General features: G+C 40.9%; 2 protein-coding genes across 2 annotated transcripts in view; one reads left to right on the forward strand and one right to left on the reverse strand.

Moving 5' to 3' along the window:
• The window catches only part of lobo (coiled-coil domain-containing protein lost boys), a 183,804-nt gene that overhangs the window by 161,654 nt on the left and 2,056 nt on the right, over positions 1-20,094 (reverse strand). The window lies entirely within an intron of this gene.
• LOC114243965 (protein distal antenna) lies at positions 13,065-18,480 on the forward strand. The gene is made up of 2 exons (XM_028175634.2): positions 13,065-13,471; positions 15,836-18,480. The coding sequence occupies exon 2, from the start codon at positions 15,852-15,854 to the stop codon at positions 17,349-17,351; it is 1,500 nt and encodes a 499-aa protein (XP_028031435.2). The 5' UTR covers positions 13,065-13,471; positions 15,836-15,851; the 3' UTR covers positions 17,352-18,480.

Here is a 20,094-nt window from a genome sequence, read left to right on the forward strand (position 1 = left end):
CTATGGGTTAATTCACTCGTCGCAAGCGACGGGTTCAACGAGGACGGTGACCGGTGCTTGTGGTACCTAAAAGCACCATTAATAGATCGGGAGGATCCGTAATGACGTGTTTAGGGTAACGTTGACTGTTTACCATTCGGTCCACAGAATCGGGTATGTAATTTCCAGCGGCCACGACAAGAGGGTTTTCATATCGTGCCGTTTTCTCGAAGTGTCGGATCTCTCAAAGTCGGATTCATGTTGAGATGTCCGCAATATGAATGATACCATGAAAATGCATAAACACAATTGTCATCGAATATACATATCAGCGAGGTGTTTTCTTTTACTTTTTTTTTAAATATTATCGTTTTAATTTTTGTTGTCTAGCAGAACTATATAATACTAGCGACCAGCCCTCGCTTCGCTTCGGAAACATTAAAACAAAAAAAAAAAAAAAAAAAAAAAAAAAAAAAAAAAAAAAAAAAAAAAAAAAAAAAAAAATGCCTATGTTCATCAGGGACAATGTCGGCTTCTAATGGAAAAAGAATTTTTCAAATCGGTCCAGTAGTTTCGGAGCCTATTCGAAACAAACAAACAAACAAATCTTTCCTCTTTATAATATTATTATAGTATAGAAGACGTTGAATTTTCCAACGTTTCTCTTGAAAAATTAAATAATTTGCATATGTGACGTTATCGCATCGTATATGCCGAAATATACCGACGCAACTCTGCCGCCGCTCGGCTTCAAAAATGAAGTCAGAATCGCTCGGAACTTAAAACATAACAACAACAAATAAATACAGTCATAGTATTCTCCGAAACGGATGTTAAGTTGAAAAGATTTTGCGAATCGTTGAACCAAAAAAAACAATACCGAAAAACAACTTCATTGCCTTTATTACGCGTGTTAGATATTATATAGATACAATATATATTAATAGACTAATCAGTTAGTTATGTTTAATGGCAACTAATATTATTGTAGTTAACTTGTATCTCGATTTATCCATGCAGTCCGCATAGAAACGGTTGTGCTGGGTTAGTACGCGTTGCAACGCGGATGGCATGCGCAGGTAAGTTTTACAGATCTTTGGAATTGATTACGTCACTGAGCACGATCGCGTGGAAAGAAAAAAAAGTGAATTATTAAAATGTTAGTAAGAGACTCTGAGTATTTGTATCATAGGTCATAATGCAAGCCTACGCGATTAGATTCAACCACCATCTCTTTTGCGTCAAGAAGCAGTCATCAGGTCAGGTTGAAAGATAGAACAGCCACTACACAAAGGGGACTTACATCTAATACCTCAAGGTAGGTAGGTGGCGGCGTTCCCATTGTGACATCTGTGAACTCAGATGACCGCTTAATATCAACTGGGCCGAGAGCACTTCTACAGAAAAACAATAACCTATCCCATCTCCTGATTAACTAATTATCATTGACATTACCCCGTTATTCTTCGACACCAAATTCACAATGGCCTCCCAGAAAGGAACATTTGACTATGAAGGTATTATTTTGTGCTAATGGTTATTAAAATTAAGTATCCAATCCATCTTATTTTGCAAATTGAATAACGGAATAATCTTATCAAATTAGTGTATTGTCATCGGTCCGTTATCTATCCTCGATAAATCTACAAAGTTTGAATGAAATCTGGCCGTTTAACGTTGGTCAAAATCGCGTCTAAAGGAGTCCGTTACAAACATACATACAAGTGAAGCTAATATAAAGCGTGTAAAAAAAACATGCTTGCGGTCAAAACTTGAACAGCTACGATAAGTTTGAAGAGGCGGGAAAGTACGCGGGCGCAACTAACTACTCACAATGTTTTTTAGTAATTCATAAATACATTATATTTATCCTTATTGCCTCACTGGAGACTCAATGATTGCGATCCGATCATAACAAACATAAGCCAAAACGCATGAAGATCTATATGAATTTTATATGTAACATGCTCTGTTTTATTGTTATAAGGAAATACTGGACTTTCCTTTTATCTTTATATGTATGTCATCCATAGACTTTACTAGACTACTGGTGGTAGGACGGCCTGTGAGTCCGCACGGGTAGGTACCACCATCCTGGCTATTTCTGCCGTGAAACAGTAACGCGTTTTGGTTTGAAGGGTGGAGCAGCTGTTGTACAGTAAAAACTGAGACCTTAGAACTCGTGCCTGAAGGTGGGTGGGGCATTTACATTGTAGATGTCTATGGACACCTAATAAATACCAGACGGGCCGTGAGTTCGTCCATCCATTTAAGTAATAAAAAAATAAAAACGGCTAAACTCATTTCGATGAAATTCTCAAAAGACATTCAGATTAACCTAGCGGATGATTATGTGATGTTTGGTAGAGATTGGCTCAAAGTTAAATCAATGATTGACAAACAAAGCAGGCCCGGTTTGACTAGTTTAAACAGTCAAGCCACTAAACAAAACAAATAAGTATACTAATTGTAGTTGCATGTAGTTTAAAAAGTTAAAACACATTTAAATAGTACCACGAATTAATAATTAATGTCATCTTTTTTATTCTGTTGATACTGGTCAAGATATTAAAGCGAAGTTATAAAATTATTGTACTGTCATCGGTCCTTGACGCGTGGCCACAGAGAAACAGAGAACCCTAAAAATACATTATATCTAATATGTAAAATTAAAAATAAACGTAAAGTTCAAAGCCTGAAATAGTTTCGATTCTACAAAATTATTATTAATTTTGGTACATAATAATTAATGTTGTTAATTCACCATTTGGATGGCAGTGTACGCATAACGCGTCACGTAACACATTAGTGTGAGCGAGACAGAAGATCACGTAGGTACCATCGCCGACATTGAGACACAGGACAGAATTAAACAGTACAGCAACTCGAGATGCGATAGTGCTGAGAATTCCTGATAAGATAAATATGGATTTTATCATTGTTATCGAATTGCATCCACTATATAACAATCGAAAATCAGCTGATTTGCGCGGTCAACGGCCTCAAGAGACGCAGTGACAGAATCCGCTAGCTAATTCCGCTTTAGACTACGGGCTCACGTGATATAAATCACATTTCCCTTTTTTCTCTGTCTACCTGATCGCTAGTAGCCTAAGGGGCTATTCTAGCTACTTAAAGACCGGTAAATTAGCTCGCGGAGTCAGCCTTATGGAATTTGCTGCCATAGTGAGAGCAGTGATGCGCTGAATCCACCCCCGGATCGATGTGCTTACTGCGACTTTTTTAACGTTCTCGATAGCGTAAAAGTTAACTCAAATTTGTATGGAGTTGGAACGTTTGTCTGCGTTTGCCGCTAGGGGTGCTGTTCCAACTGCATTCAAATTTGAGTTAACTTTTACGCTATCGAGAACGTTAAAAAACTCGCACTAAGCACACGAATCGCGACCCTACTATGAAATTCCGTGGGCAGTGTCTATAGGAGCACGTTGAATTTTTTTGATAAAAGTTGCTTCTATCACTCTCTGGTTAATCGACTATCAGTCTTATAGCAACGGTTACGATGGCAACTTTTGTTACGCGATGATTGATTGATTTTGCATTCTGGGTAGGATTTATGTCAAACAAGTGCCTAAATTACAAAATTAGACTCTGTGCAGTATTTAAAGTAGGTATGTATCGGACATAATATAATGACGGGTATTTTTCACTTTTATGCCTCTGAATAATAATAGCCAAAGAGAATAGAGCTCAGTGCCCTTTTCTCCAATGCTCTTCAACCTATTATCATTTTTTGTCTTGTAGGTACTTTAAATCAGAGCTATTCATAACTTTTAGTGTTACATTTTATGTGTTCAATTCAAAAACATTTTGTTTTCATTTTTCTACGTTGACAAAAAGAAATGTTAATTAAAAAATAAATAAGGAAACGTGAATTCATAAAATGAATCTAAGCCTTGAGGTGTCAGTGATTAAATTTCGATAGCCGGGCCAAAAAATAATGCAACAAGTTAGTAGCCTTGTAGTTCCGGTCATCGTTCTCGTCGAACCGTCGCTTGCGACGAAGGGCTCGACGAGTAAATTAACCCTCAGACACAACCCACTGAGTTTCTCGCCGGATCTTCTCAGTGGGTCGCGTGTCGATCCGGTGGTAGATTCTGCGAAGCACGGCTCTGGCTAGGGTTCGTGTTAGCAACGTCGTCAGGTTTGAGCCCCGTGAGCTCACCTACTAGTTAAGGTTACGCTAAAATAACCTCTCAAGGCTCTCAGCTAGGAAGGAAATTGTGATTATTTTTTTTTTCATTTTTAAAAGCACAGCTATTCCAAGTATGACCAAACCAAACACACTCGAGATGTACGTAAAATGTATCGTACAAATACGAGTGCATCAACACCAGTAGCGGACGATAAACGAAGTTCCAATTTCACATATTAACAACACTTAACGCCGCGCCATGCGAAGGTTGCAGGGTAGGGCGTGCATTATCTGTGCGCCGGCCGTCGTCTGGCCTCGGCGCCATTCGCGACCGCGCGCGATAACAATTACAAAGAAAACTTATTGTGTTGTTTACTCGAAACACGACACGATCTATTTTCGACCTTACTGCTTCAGTTTAATGAGAGAGAAGAGCGCGCCGCCGATGGACCATCCCCGAATGTCCATTTTTTTATGTGCCAACCATCGGCTTTTGATGATTTCGGGAAACGGTTTGTAAGAGGTAGGTGAATGTTAATGTGATTTGGGATGGAACCATAGTTCGCTTTAACCGTAAAAAATAATTAGAAACTAATGTACCATTATTAGGTATTTACGTAATTTAATAATGACCACAACGAAATACTCTTTTAATATTAGGATAATTACAAAAAAAAAACAACATTTTCAAAAAAAATCGTTTAGTTAGTAGCTGCGTAATCCCGTATAGCTTTATGGTACATTCGATAATGAAACGTATTGCTTTTGTTTTAAATATCGATCGTAAATTTCGGTCATTACAGCTCATTTACACGTTTCTCGGTAGCTGTGTTGTCTTCAAATAAAACCGAGCTCACGAGATGTATCGAGCGCGAACGTGGACAATCGAGATACAAGCCTCAGTTCGATAAACTCATAAAAAAATCAAGTTTATAACAACAAACCCCTTTTTTGTTTGAAATCGATTAATTGTCTATCGATTGCTGAATTCTCGAGACGAATATTTTATTTGTTTTGTTGATGTCTTTTTTTTTGGATTCGGACGATGCATCGTTGAAGCCAGAACGCACGAGAGCCTCATACCATAATAGATTTGACGCTGGTACGTTTTTTATTGCTTAGACGCCATTCAAATTGTAATATGACCTTCTAAGACGAGTTTTTATAATAAGACGGATGCCTTAACCTTAAAAAATTTCGCCCTACACTGTGAGTGCCCTCTGAGTTTCTCGCCGTATCTTCTCAGTGGGTCACTATTCCGATCCGGTGATAGATTCTGCGAAGCACTACTCTTGCTAGGGCTACTTTTCAAGACGTCTGATTAACTTAAACACACGCATCAAGGACCGATGATAAGACAATAATTTTATAGAGAGAGAGAGAATACACTTTAAGTTTTTTGCGACTTTTTAAGGGTTGCCGTCACTCAATATTCACATTTCAACTTCATATTTATCACATAATCAAAGATAAAGCTATAATTTCGGATACAGATCTAGATAGTGAATTATTCACTATCTAGACTTCTTTGAGAGATAGAAATAAATAAAAAAAATGTGTTGACAGGTGAATGGTCTTGCGTACCGTTTGGTTACAAGTGGTCATCGGAACGTACAGACATCACCTATTGCCACCACCCACGCTGGGTAATTTTTTATTGTTATTCCAGGAAGAAAAGCATACGGCCCGCCTCAAAGTGAGTAGTTGCTGTAGCTCACAGAGGCCAACGTTACCAGGGACACGGTCAAGCCATTGACTACTATTGAGCATTCTTCACAAGCCTCGTTTAAAAATTTATTTTTATTGCTTAGATGGGTGTACTAGCTCACAGCCCACCTGGTGTCAAGTGGTTACTGGAGCCCATAGACATCTACTACGTAAATGCGCCACTCACCTTGAGATTTAAGTTCTAAGGTCTCAAGTATAGTTACAACGGCTGCCCTACCCTTCAAACCGAAACGCATTACTGCTTCACGGCAGAAATAGGCAGGGCGATGGTACCTACCCGCGCGGACTCACAAGAGGTCCTACCACCAGTAATTACACAAATTATAATTTTGCGGGTTTGATTTTTATTACACGATGTTATTCCTTCACCGTGGAAGTCAATCGTGAACATTTGTTGAGTACGTATTTCATTAGAAAAATGTACCCACCCGCCTGCGGGATTCAAGCACCGGTACATCACTTGAACACGAATGCATCGGACGTCTTATCTTTTAGGCCATGACGACTTCAAAAGAGAACATGTCATAACGCCCAAGAAACATAGAGGAAGTTCATTATAAATCCGGATGATACATGGCAAAACATATCTCTGGAAACGCTCTGGGGATCAACGCAGTGGTTTTGGGCCAAGTGGTTCTTGGTGAGTATTCATACCAAAACCCAATAGTGCGTGGCAAAAATATCTCTACAAATCTCTCGATGGCGGGATTATCTCAAGGAATTCCTCAGAGTGTTCCCAGTGTCAGAAGCAGTTTTAACATCACCACCGGCAAATTGAACCAGTCATATTTTTATTAGACTGTCAGCCAAAGCTTTCGCAGCGCGCTTTTGTGCGCAAAAGAGAACCTCGTTACTAACTCAACCATAAATATTAAGTTCATTGTTTCGATGACCTGTTTAGGGCACGGATAATTCTTTATCCATGATTCCTGATATAACCGCGATGTATTTATGAGAGTACCAAATAAATAAATAAACACTCTCCATACATCAAAAACATAGACAGCGTTCCATTTAAGTCAACACAGATTAAGACGCGATCTACGTCTACGGTAGTGCGCCTAAACTCCAAACAGGTCAATAGCATCTAAATGACCAGGAGGTGCTAAGTTCGGCCCACTTTCGAACCATCAGGAGACAACCCTTAAATTCAAATTTGTGAATACTTTGGAACCTCATCATCATCATCATCAACCCACAGTCGTCCACTGCTGGACATAGGCATATCCCAATCCACACCACTGAGCCCGGTCTTCGGCTTCCCTCATCCACCCTAGTTAGTTATTGCAATGACCTCCGACCGGTGACCAGCAAGAAGTGGATGAGGAGAGGCGAATTTGAATTTGAAGTCGTCGTGGCCTAAAGGATAAGACGTGCATTCGTATCTAGCGATGCACCGGTGTTCGGATCCTGCAGGCGGGTACCAATTTTTCTAATGAAATACGTACCTAACAAATGTTCACAATTGACTTCACGGTGAAGGAATAACACTGGGTAATAATAATTAAGCCCGCAAAATTATAATTTGCGTAATTACTGGTGGTAGGACCTCTTGTGAGTCCGCGCGGGTAGGTACCACCACCCTGCCTATTTCTGCCGTGAAGCAGTAATGCGTTTCGGTTTGAAGGGCGGGGCAGCCGTTGTATCGTTACACGTCAAACCTTAGAACTCATGTCTTAAGGTGTTGGAATTTTATTGTAGATGTCTATGGGCTCCGGTAACCACTTAACACCAGATGGGCCGTGAGCTTGTCCACACATCTAAGCAATAAAATAAAAAAAGGCGAAACGTACATATGTCGATGCAAACCTTAAGCATCAATGACTGGTAGACTTTTAGTTATTCCAAATACAAGCTCAGACAATAACGTTTGTTTTTCCTCCTCAGTCCAGGGCCGGGCCCACGACCCCTTATCTATTACCACAAAACCGCTGAGACCTCGTTAATGTGCTATAGAACCCGAGAACGAGCATGACACGCGAATGCGTCACTTAGCATTTCTAAAATTATAACGTATTGTTGTTATGGGAAGACAAATACGTCTAGACTAAACCTAAGACTGTTAATATATGTAGGTAATCGGGCGATCACTAAAATCAAAAAACAAACAAGATTGGTGGCAGAGCTTGTTGTGAGCCCGCACGGGTCTGTGCCACCACCTTCAGGCATGTTTCTGCTCCGAACATTGATATAATACATCAATGGCTGCGAAGCTATCATTCCGTTTGCAAGCCGGGTCAGAAACGAAAGCGACTTTTAACCAAAATTCTCCTACTTAATAGACTCGCTTAACAGGTGGTCCATTTGAAATATCTTCCGTCGATTAGTTCTTATTGAGCTGCTAATAAGTGCGTAGGTTTAGTACATAATGGTCGAATGGCTGTACCAGATAAAGCTCTGAGAGTCGGAGCTAATGAGCGTGTCCGCGGGGGCGGGCGCGAGGGGCGCGGGCGGCGGGGCAGGGTCACGGCGGCGGCGAGCGGTAATGGCGCGGCGTCGGATGTCGCCGGGGGAGCCGCGCCGCCGCCGATAACGAAATCGCTGTACAACGAACGCACCTCAACCGAAATAATGTAGACCTTCCATTTTAGAATTTAATTTTTTTTTTCATTACTTTAGACGTGTAAACGAACGCACGACCGTACATCCCAACAAACCATAGACGTCACACGAATGAATTCAATCACCTCGAGGTATAAGGTCGAATTCTCAATTATATTGCATCACGACCGGATTATTACTTTGCGGCTCAAAAAAAAGTACATGCATACGAGCATACGGCATAAGGACTCAATAACAATTTATTAGTCGTAGTCTTCAAAGGAGAACGGGTGGTCGCTTTATCGGCGAATTAGTCAGAACGTAGATAACGACTAGACGAAACAACACAATCTTTTCTCTTTCCTTAGTCCCTCTCACTTCAGGCATCAAGTATTCTTCCGACACCATGACGATATATAATGTCTAAATATGCATCTTCTCAAATTAGTTACGTAGAGCTGATTCAGCCAGCAGAAGGGCTACCCTAAAAAGACGTCCCTAATCTCCACATAATCGCACCATGGTTTTCGGTAAACATCTCCTACATTGACCACCTTGAACCACTTTGAAACTACCACGAGGGTAACAAGAACATGTACAAAATATTCTAATTATTCATTAGAGTCGAGAGTTGTTAAAAGTGGTAAACATTTCCAATATTCAGGTATAACGATGACTAATCTATTCAAAAGACGATAGACATTTCTTTTGTATTACGAGTAGTTCGACAAAGAACAGGACGTAATGGTAGATTCTAAAACAAAGTGTCCTTTCATTACATTCGCGGAACTAAATTGGCCCTACGATGAAACAAAATAGTTCATCGATAACCAGAACGTTATACTGTAAGCCATATCTTTCTACCTATGGCCAAGTCCTTATTGACATTGTTAAGAAGTCGCAATATTATGCTTAATGTTTCTTCCTACAAAAGCAATGAAGATTGATTTAAAATTTTCAACCCAAAACTCGCGCAATCAGGCATACCATTTTGAAAAACCCTGATTACTACGTCTTCATTTTGTTTTAAGCAGTGCTTGTTTATAAATTTTCGTAATTATTTTCTCCAAAATGACGCGTTCCAGTTAAAAATATGACGTAAATATGCGTAAGACGCAATTAATTAACCGTTCAAATCCGTACCTTAGCAGAACTCACAGTATCAGATGATATTCAGATGATACTCAGAAGTATCATCTGATAAGCGTGATTACAGTAAAATACAGCAAGTTTTAAGTACCTACTAATTTATTACTGTGTATTAATCTTTTAGCAAAGATCGTTAACAGCTCCGTTATTACAAAAGAAAGACCACGCGCGTTTTTCCATGAAGACAGTCCTCCTTCGTCTTATTATGGTCACGCACACTCGTATTTATGCTAAGATTCGTGAAATTGTCATATATGCGAATGTTGTCCACTTGTCCTAAATTCAACTTACCGCTAACACAACTTCATGACAATGACGACAAAATCTCAACTGTATTGTACAACGGCAGTCCCATCCTTCAAATCTCAAGGTACGCTTGATTTGCAGCAGAAATAGAGGATTGCTATACCTACCCGGCCGCGTTCACCATTTTCCCTACCACCTTTAAATAATACCGTGCTCGAATTAACATTCGACATAGGCATCTAAATTAGTTAATTTTCCATTAACTTAGAGGTCTCGGTCCAAGAACGGACGTCTTTAGACCGATGGTGTATCGTGTGCTTAGTGAGAGTTTTTTAACGTTCTTGATGGCGTAAAAGTTTTAGTAAGTTTAAATTTGTATGGAGTTAGTAAATTTGTATGGAGTTGGAACGTTTTCTTACTTAACGTTAGTTAACTTTTACGCTATCGAGAACGTTAAAAAACTCGCATTAAGCACAACGATCACAAATGAATTTAGTTTAAAAGTGCCACATCCGCAATATTTCACACGTGCAAGGCACAACGGCAATGCCCAAAATACAGTGCGGGCGTCGCGTCTCGTAAATAAGCGCGAGGGACGTCTTAGTTTGGTCACCGAGCCACAAAAACCCCTAACCCAGCTAAAGCGCATCACGCTAACGACAAAAACGTTACGAATCTACCCTTACACACACAGCAATAAGACAAACTTGAAAAGACACGTTTGCACTTCACAATTAAAGTTTTTTTTTATTGTCTTCCAAGGCAAACGAATATGCTGATAATAAGAGGATTAGAACAATCCTAGGTGCGCAGTTAAGGTACTTAAAGCCTTTTTTAATACTTAAAACTCATCACGTTTGAAAAAAGGCACGTCATAGGCCCCAGGCAAGACCTGAGATGGTCCATTTCATAGTAAAACAGTGCGTAGCAAACGCACTGTTTGACTACTAAAATATATTAGTCAAGCCGATCCGATTTTTTATTTTTTATAGTTCGTGTCGTATCGACCAGTTTTTCATTCGACCATTCAATAGACCAATCGAAATTTTCAAATTTTTCGTTCGAAATTTTCGTCCAAACTAAGCTGAAAAAAAAGCATTAGATTCAACTTTACAATAATTAAAGGCTGGCAACTGTAACGTATTTTAATAATGTCAACCTATTCAACGGCAACACAACGAAACAATCATCTTCTTACCCTTATCCCACATTATGTGGGGTCGTCGCAGCATATCCTCTTTATCCATTCAGGCCTATCGTACGTCATCTCTGCACTCATGCTCTTCTCTCGCGTATCCTCTTACACACGGTCCGTCCAAATCTTTTTAAGATGCCCCCTGCTCACATTACCGTCTCCTTCACACCCGGCATTAACAAAACGAAACAATAAATGAGATAATAAAATAGAAGTATTCATATGTCTAACCCATACATCGACCCGCTGAGTTTCTCGCCGGATCTTCTCAGCGGGTCGCGATTCCGATCCGGTAGTAGATTCATGCGCGAAGCAGTTGTTCTTGAGTAGTTAGGTCTCCTTTGGAGGCGCTCGGGCAGCTGTTAGCAAATCCCATGTCTCCTAGCTGAGCCCTGTACTCGCCCAAACGTCATGGTAAAACTGGAAAGGCTTACAGATCACCAGTACTCCCTCCCTTATCACAAAAACATTTTTTTTTATATCGTACCTACTCTCATAAATATTCGCGAGTCCTAAACATAATTGAGCATTGAGATTGTCCGTCGATCTAGATCCATAAAAAGACATTAAACTTAACTGTTTAAAAGGCAAAATAGCACACGTAGCAAAGCCACCGTCGCCCAAAACATGTCATGCCGGATCCCCAAGATCTACTCTCAGTGATTTTAGGCCTTTCAAGCACCGGTCATCGTTCTCGTCGGACCCGTCTCTTGCGACGAAGAGCTAATTAATCCACGAACACAGCCCACTGAGTTTCTCGCCGGATCTTCTCAGTGGGTCGCGTTTCCGATGGAAGTAGATTCTGCGAAGCACTGCTCTTACTAGGGTTAATGTTAGCAAAGTCGTCAGGCTTGAACCCCGTGAGCTTACCTACAGGCACAGGTCATCATAGAACTCGTCGATCACGACGAAAAGTTTAACGTGCAAACTAGCCCATAGACAGAATCCACTTTTTCTTGCCAAATCTTCTCAGTGGGCTGCGATTTCGATCAGGTGGTAAATTCAGCGAAGCATTAATCTTACTAGAGCCCATGGGCCCACCTACCGGTCTGTAAGTAGTTGGAATTGCTCTTTAGGGTACCAACGATTAACTAGGAAAAATGTAACGACCCGCATGGACTCAGAAAACCAACCAACTGCTCTTAAACATAGTAAGTATATCGCTTTCGACGTCCAGCCCACGGTCAACCGAATCTTAAGTTATTGCTGTCATTCCACAGACAATGCGCGCGATCTCATTCCGGTAGTAGGTGCATTCGCGAAGCAGCTGCCCTCGAGCTGCTAAGCCTTCTTCGGAGGTTTTCGGACAGCTACATATCTCACTCCTCCCAGCTGAGCCCAAGCTCATCCACCCATCCTAGTGTAACTAGAGAAGCCATTCGGTCCATTCATAATCTTTCCCCCCTAAAAAAACGCACCCACCGTAACCAGTAAAATTCGTACAGTATACATCGCAAAACGAATTAAGTCGCATCATTAAGTTCTTGCTTAACATCATCAAAATATGCAAGTCTAGCCGCGCTTTCACCGACCGATACAGGTAACACACAAGTATATTATACACTTTCATTTCCTTCGACGCGTGCACAAGTGGGATCGTCTGTTGGACCATAGACCAGACAGACGCATTGTTCGCGACTAATATATGCACGTTTAGATTAAAACATTACTTACACATTGTTAAAAGTGCATAACGATGCTATTTAGCTAATGCTTAATATGTTATAATACAATAGCATCGGTGTATTTGAGCAAGAGAATATAATTATGATCCGCGCAACTTGGGTGCTACGCAATGAAAGACAAACATAGCCCGGCGTAGACATCACCTACGATGCTCTACGCGGCATATCGAGTTAAATTTTTTATTTAATGTTTTTAAAGGTTGTTTGAACTCGTTTTCCGGTACGCGAACTAGAAACGCCGAGAGTGTTATTACTTCTGAACTAATACGCGCGCGACAGACAGGCGCGAGACGACATCGCGACTCAAAGTTTCGCACTTGGAAAGTTAAAGAAACCTTAGGAAACGAACTTTAGGTCTGAGTTCTCGGTCCTTCGACGAAAAAAGTTTAGTCTCGTTTTTGGGTGCGACAGCGAGCGGCAACTCGGCGAGTAATTAAGGTGTATGGGTAATATCGCGCGGGGGCTCGGTGGCGGGGCGCGGGCGCGGGGCGCGCGGGGCGGCCGGACGGACACAAAGGCTGGTCGCGGACGCGGCCGCGGCCCGGCGCCCTTATCACGGCGAGCGCACAGTCGGCTCGCGCGGTCCGCGACGTACGTACCTATCGCCGCATCGCGTTACGCGCGTCTTCGCTCAGTGACTTGTGAACGCATCTGTGAAATCAGTGACACGTGCCGCGCACTGCGCATCCACACTATATTTTTATTGGTTGGGATTCGTCCATTCAACGTACGCTCATAAAAGCGATAACGACTGCCCTGTCAAAAATTGTAAACAAAACACACGCCGGCTCGCAAGTAAGTTACAAAACTTTTGCTCATTCATGTCCAGCCTGCTCCGATTTCCTGATACAGCAACTTAAATCCTAACAAAGTGTTTGTGTAAAAGAATAATAATAGAAAATCTAAAAGTCCTTTCGTGAATCAAACCTTAACGTATATTGTAAAACTTTTTTATCGAATTAGATTCTATGGTAATTTCATGTAGGTACATAGATATTTAAATATAAAAAAAAAAGATAATGACTTGCATCATTATCATTCAGTGTATTTCATAGAAAATAATCAAATTGGTAAAGCTGTTAAACTAATAATATCAGAAAAATAGTGCAAAGAAAAAATGGCGACTCGTGACATCTGAATGCAATGCAAAGAAATACATACAAGACGCCTAAAATATATATTTTTTTCAAAATTAAAAATATCTTGTTTTTAAAAACACCTTGATTAGCTTAACCCTTGTTTTTTCACCGACTTCAATTAATTTCCGATTATCTTAAAAATTTGCAGACGCATTGAGGCACGATTCAATACAATATTCTTAGAATATATTCTAAGACAATATTATAATTTTTGTACTTTGATCTAATATCCGGAATAAGTAGAATAAACAAAATGATTATTCAATTATTCGTCTCGATATTAAAGCGCGCTTCTAAATAACAATTATTAATAAAATAAAAAAGAAAACATAACAATATTGACGATATAGCTTCAAACGTTTTAGTGCAAATGATGTCCAAATTAATGAGTTATTTAACGTTAAGTTAACGTAAGAATATAATGAAAATAATGCTTCCTTCAAAGCCTTAAGACAGTCAAGAGTCTTTGATGCAATGTAAACAGAATACATCACGAAAGATATACATCATGAAAGATTATTGTTTTTTTTTAATTCCCAATCATAAAATTGTACAAAACCTTTTTATCAATTAGAACACTTTAATATTTAAATTAAAATGTCATTAGAACACATGTAATTCACATCGCATTCGAACACCATCGAGTTTAAGACAATTTGCTGATTTGATTCAAATGCGTTCAATAACAAGTCATACAAAATGTACTCAATTTTATTCATAGGTAACGTTTGTTCTTCTTTAATGGAAAACGAAAAGTTTAAAGCGTTATTGACGTAATTCCTAGAGAAAATTCCCTGTGATTTTAATTTTAGTAAAAGATAGCGCCGGCTTTTTTTTTTAAATCAAATTATCAGCGGGTTATTAAACGTACTGCCAAGTAATCAAATTTTAAAATGCAGGGCAAACTTGGTGTTCTCTCTATCTACATAATTATCATAAAGTACATTAAATAATTGGTTATCGGCCACGAAGTGACGGCCCATTTCGATATTATTCGGTAACGGGAGCCACATTCGTGGAGCCTAGACTGAACAAGTGACATTGACAAAACTGACGCTCAAACTAAAACTAAAAACATTGCTTGGCGAGGAAATTATGCGATCGCCTATGCAACCTAACGCACAAACTCAACCCATTAAGTTTCTCGCCGGATCTTCTCAGTGGGTCGCGATTCCGTTCATCGATTCAGCGAAGCAATGCTCTTGTTAGGGCTAGTGTTAGCAAATTCTCTCTGGTTAAGGCCGCGAGCTCACTCATCACTCATTCTGAATGTAGCTGGAATAACCCCTTAGGCTAGCAAAAAAAAAGCTAAATTCATGCCCATCCTTGCAGCCTAGCAATATACCATCAATACTTAGAGAGCCGCTAAGTAAAGAATAGGAAGTTAACATAAAAAACGATTGAAGATAATTCTGCTACAGACGGACGATAGAGGAGCAGAAACAACATCTCAAAAGTACAGGATTTAATAATATCCCAAGATCTACTATTATCCATAAGTTACACAAGGAGCCACAAATTTGAAAAGTTCACGTGTACATAAACAAACAATGAAATAAATAAACAAAACTACAACAACAAAACTAATAAACAAAAAACGACAAATAAAAATTCGCGTATAATTCGTTCGTGTTTAATACGTGTGGCGCCATCTAGCGGTGACCGAGTGAACGGGCCGAGACCGCTCGCAAGGTCACCGTGTCAACGACCCGACAACTTTTGCCGCCTACTGTTGTCGTAGGTCATAATTTTATTTCTTTTTGTTTATCTTTTTCGTAACTTTACAACTTGCCACGTTTATACAGTTTTTTATGGGCTTCCTGTAAACGAAATTATTACGATCGTGCTCGCAAAGAGTTTTAATGTGTCTTTAACGCGTTTTATGAATTGTATCATTATACATTCGTTGAAGAGTTTAAACAATTTATTGCTTCGAAAATTTCGACTGTGATGATTGTTCATAAAGCGACGTGTATGATTTATTCTATTAGTAATCGGTTCTTTTTTTTTTTTGTTACAGTAAGCGAGTGGCCATTATGGCAACCAAGGGTAAGCGACCTATGCGCGCTCTGACGCCCGGCGACAAAATCGAGGCCATACAACGGGTCAACGACGGAGAGTCCAAGGCATCGGTCGCACGAGACATAGGCGTGCCAGAGTCCACACTGCGCGGCTGGTGCAAGAACGAGGACAAACTGCGCTACATGACGTCACGATTATCGTCGCCCGACACGGACAAGAGCAATGACGGCGAGCCTCTAGAGAAACGTGCACGCACCGTGTCCCCGGCCGCGCCCTCACCCCCCGCGCCCTCCGGCCTCGACCTGACCGCCGCGTCTATACCTACATCCACCGCCACACAACTACCGCCGGCACCGGCCGACGCTCCCGTGGAACTCACAACAAAACGCAGCGAACCATCACCCATCCCACATGTACCCCGCGAGCGCAGACCGGACCCCGGGGCCAGTGTTTCTATGAGCGCCATCAGCCCACTCTCCGGCCTCGGTCACATTCCTGGCCTCTCGCATTCACATCTCGGACTCAGTTTCAACGAAATAGCAACCAATCTCACGCTCTTGGCACAGCTCAACCCGGGCCTCTCGGCCTTGTCCGCCCAGCCATCTAGTCTTTTGCGTTCGGTGCGATCCCCGAAACCAGCACACAATGGTGGACTCAACTTGAGTGACACCAAACATCGCAAGTCACATCACTCCGATCCTTATCGTCACTCAGGGTCCAAGTCGAGCCATCATCACGGATCATTACCATCGGCGGCCACTCAGCCCGTGGACGACACTCTCTGGTATTGGCTAAAAACTCAACAGGCGATGCTGGATCTAACCGCGCAAACGACGGCTGCTCATCCACTACAACTGAGCAAATCCTCCGAGCCAAGCATGCCATCTAAACCAGTGGCCCCAGCCGCCCCGGTCAATCCACATCTCGACTACAACCGAAACTCGTGGCTGTGGCAATACTATAAACAGTTCGGTGGCGCTATGCCGCTACCCGAAGACAAACATAAGCCAGCATCTCAGGTACCAAAGGAAAAGACGGCGGAGAACATTCTCTATTCGCAACTCACTAAAGGAAAGCCGGAGAAGGGAGCGGCGATAAGTCCCGACAGACCGCAGATACGCGAAGAGGACACACGCGATATGCCAAATGAAGGCACACGCGTCGCCACCCCGGTCGCCAGCCCCGAAATAGGTTCAGAAAACAAGGAACCCATGACCGAACGCAGTCTCGATGCCCCGAGAAACCAAACGAAAGCCAGAACCGTCTTAGATAGTCTATTATTCAACAATTCGGGCGCGACCACGAACAAGGACTCGGCATTGGAGAATCAACCGAACGAAGAGTGGGAAACGGGGGCCGCAGAGGCTCTGGAGCACGGCGACAAGTTCCTGTCGTGGCTGGAGTCGAGCGGCGACCCGAGCGTGACGCGCATGCACGTGCACCAGCTGCGGGCCCTGCTGCACAACCTGCGGGCGCGCCGGGCCCCCTCCGCCGAGCACGCGCGCCGCAAGTAAACACGGACCCCGGTCTAGCTCGCTACAGGGAATACTTCAATTATGTACATAACTACGTCGTCGCCATTAAGCGTTCACTTGTGATATGTGTAGCCAAAATTTGCGTAATTTCTTTGTTCTAAAAGGAAAGCTATGCATTAATTACATTATTAGTTTAAGGCAAACGTGTCGAGGAGAAAAGATATCGGTTTTGTTTTCAATGATGCTCATTAACGCTAGCGGGAACACAGCGTGCCGCTAAGCGCTCTAGATTATAGTTAAATTCTCCGTGTTCCGGATACATTTAATAGAATATAGGTAGCACAAGTTCAAATGTACAATAGCTTTCCGCGTTTCCCGGAAAGTGTTTCTACTTTAGTTTTAAGGGATATATTTTATGTTGCCATTCGACGATTACATTCCTAGTTTGTACCCTTATTTATAGTTTATAGTTAAATCATTATGTTCTACTACCTCAAGTCAAAACTATGTTAAGTCACGCTCGACACACTACCGACTGTATCGGCGTATGGTGTACGTGTGCGTGTGGCGAACGCGGCCTTTGTCGCGGAGGATACCAAAAAAAAACTAAAAGGATTCGCCCGCATCTTGTGCCAACATTACGAACAAGGTAATACATAATATTATTGTTAAGAAAATATAGGTCTCTATCGCGTTAGCATTCGTCTAATTGTTTTGTAATATGTGCTCAGTATTTTATATCGTAGACATTGTTCTGTGTCTCAAATCGGAATTGTATTATACGTTAAAGTTTAACAGTTAAGTACACTGTGATCAAAATTATAAATTATTGAGAGATTATTAATGTATAGAGTGTATTAATCTTAATGTTATGTATAAGAGAGATTGTCCGGTCGTGACAAATGTTTTTCGAGATCAAAAAGTTGCTACTTCTAGCAACTTCCAGATTATGGCGACTGTTACGCCATCAAATATTATAATAATGCGTTTCGTCTTTATTGTATTAGCTCCACTAAAAATTTATCGAAGAGATTGATATTTTGTACAAAATTGATTTAAAAAAAAGTAAAAGAAAAAAGAAGGAGATAATAGGATTATAAAATGATTCTCTTAATCACTTGTTTGTGATCTCGATAATGTTGAATGATTAAACTTGATTGAACTTTAAGGCTGACTTTTATTCATCGCTACCACCTTTTTTTTATTGCTTAGATGGGTGGACGAGCTCACAGCCCATCAGATGTTAAGTGGTTACTGGAGCCCATAGACGTCTACAACGTAAATTCGCTGCCTACTTTGAGATATGAGTTTTAAGGTATCAGTATAATAACAACGGCTGCCCCACCCTTCAGACCGAAACGCATTACTGCTTCACGGCAGAAATAGGGAGGGCGGTGGTACCTACCCGTGCGGACTCAGAAGAGGTCCTACCACCCGTAGTTGACCACCTTGACCATAATAACAGAAGTTTTTTTTAATATGTTTGCTATAATAACAGTGGCTCTCAATCATCATGTCGCGACACATTAGTATGTCGCAAGCTGTCAAGTCTGTCGGAGATTTACACACACGCTAACCGAGTTACTCGCCGGATCTTCTCAGTGGGTCACGTTTCCGATCCGATGGTAGATTCTGAGAAGCACTGTTCTTTCTAGGACCAGTGTTAGCAATTCTCGTAGGTTAAGCCCGTGAGCTCACCTACCGGTCCATGAGTGGCCGAAATAGCCTCCTATGCTACCAATGATTAGGCAGGAAAAATCTATCTATGATGACCCGGGGTAATTGCATCTCTGAACTACGTATGGAGTAAATATACAACTATTTACTAGATGATACCTGTACAACTTATTAAATTATCGATGTATGATTTTATAACCATGTATAGGTATAATAGGTACCTTTAGTTCATGTATCACATTTTAATAATAATTATTTAAGAGTGCCGCGTATTTTTGGAGTTAGCGTCTCGCTCAGAAAAAAAAGTTGAGAGTTTGACAGCCGCTGGTATAGGAGTGGAGAGGAGGAGATTTTTTCAGTGGACTTTTTGGAGGATCCCGAGAAGTTACGTCCAGCGGCTTTGTTTCATTTTCCCAAATTTGTGAACTTTCACAGATATTAAACAGTTAATAAACCACCGTTATTACTCATTTAAACCTGAAGAAACTTCACTTCTCGCGTTCCCGCCAAAAAGTCCTTCGAGTGAGAATCTTTTTTTTTTAAGGGATTTTATGACCTGGTAACTGAGAACTTTAAGTCAAATCTTATTTTCATTTATATTCATATTTTTAAGAAAAATTATATTATGGAGTGAAATGAAATGAAGATGATTAATTTGCGACATTAATCAACTGGGATGAAATGAAATGAAATGAGATGATATGGGATGAAATATAATCTCAGTAAAACGATGGTCATTTACTAAAAATTTTTCAGTGGCCTTTTTGGAGGATCCCGAGAAGTTGTGTCCAGCGGCTTTATTTCATTTTCCCATATTTGTGCACTTTCACATATATTAAACAGTTAATAAAACACCGTTATTACACATTTAAATCTGAAGAAACGCTAAATAGACAAAATAAAACAAATCACACAACTTTACTCCTCGCGTTCCCGCCAAAAAGTTCTTCCAGAGAGAATCGCTTTCTAAATACCCACAGATAAATAATTCACATAACGCGACATAGACACAAACGGCTCATTCATTTAGACTACTTCTACGCAACGGGATGTCACAGAGAGGCATTAAATGTTTCGTTGGCAATTCATACGTTCCTTTATGAAT

The sequence above is a fragment of the Bombyx mandarina genome, chromosome 25, assembly GCF_030267445.1.
Source record: "Bombyx mandarina strain Sakado chromosome 25, ASM3026744v2".
Classification (NCBI taxonomy): Eukaryota; Metazoa; Arthropoda; class Insecta; order Lepidoptera; family Bombycidae; genus Bombyx; species Bombyx mandarina.

Bases quoted from the DNA above. Each gene is read 5' to 3' on its own strand.
- LOC114243965 (XM_028175634.2), top strand. From the start codon at position 15,852: ATGGCAACCAAGGGTAAGCGACCTATGCGCGCTCTGACGCCCGGCGAC.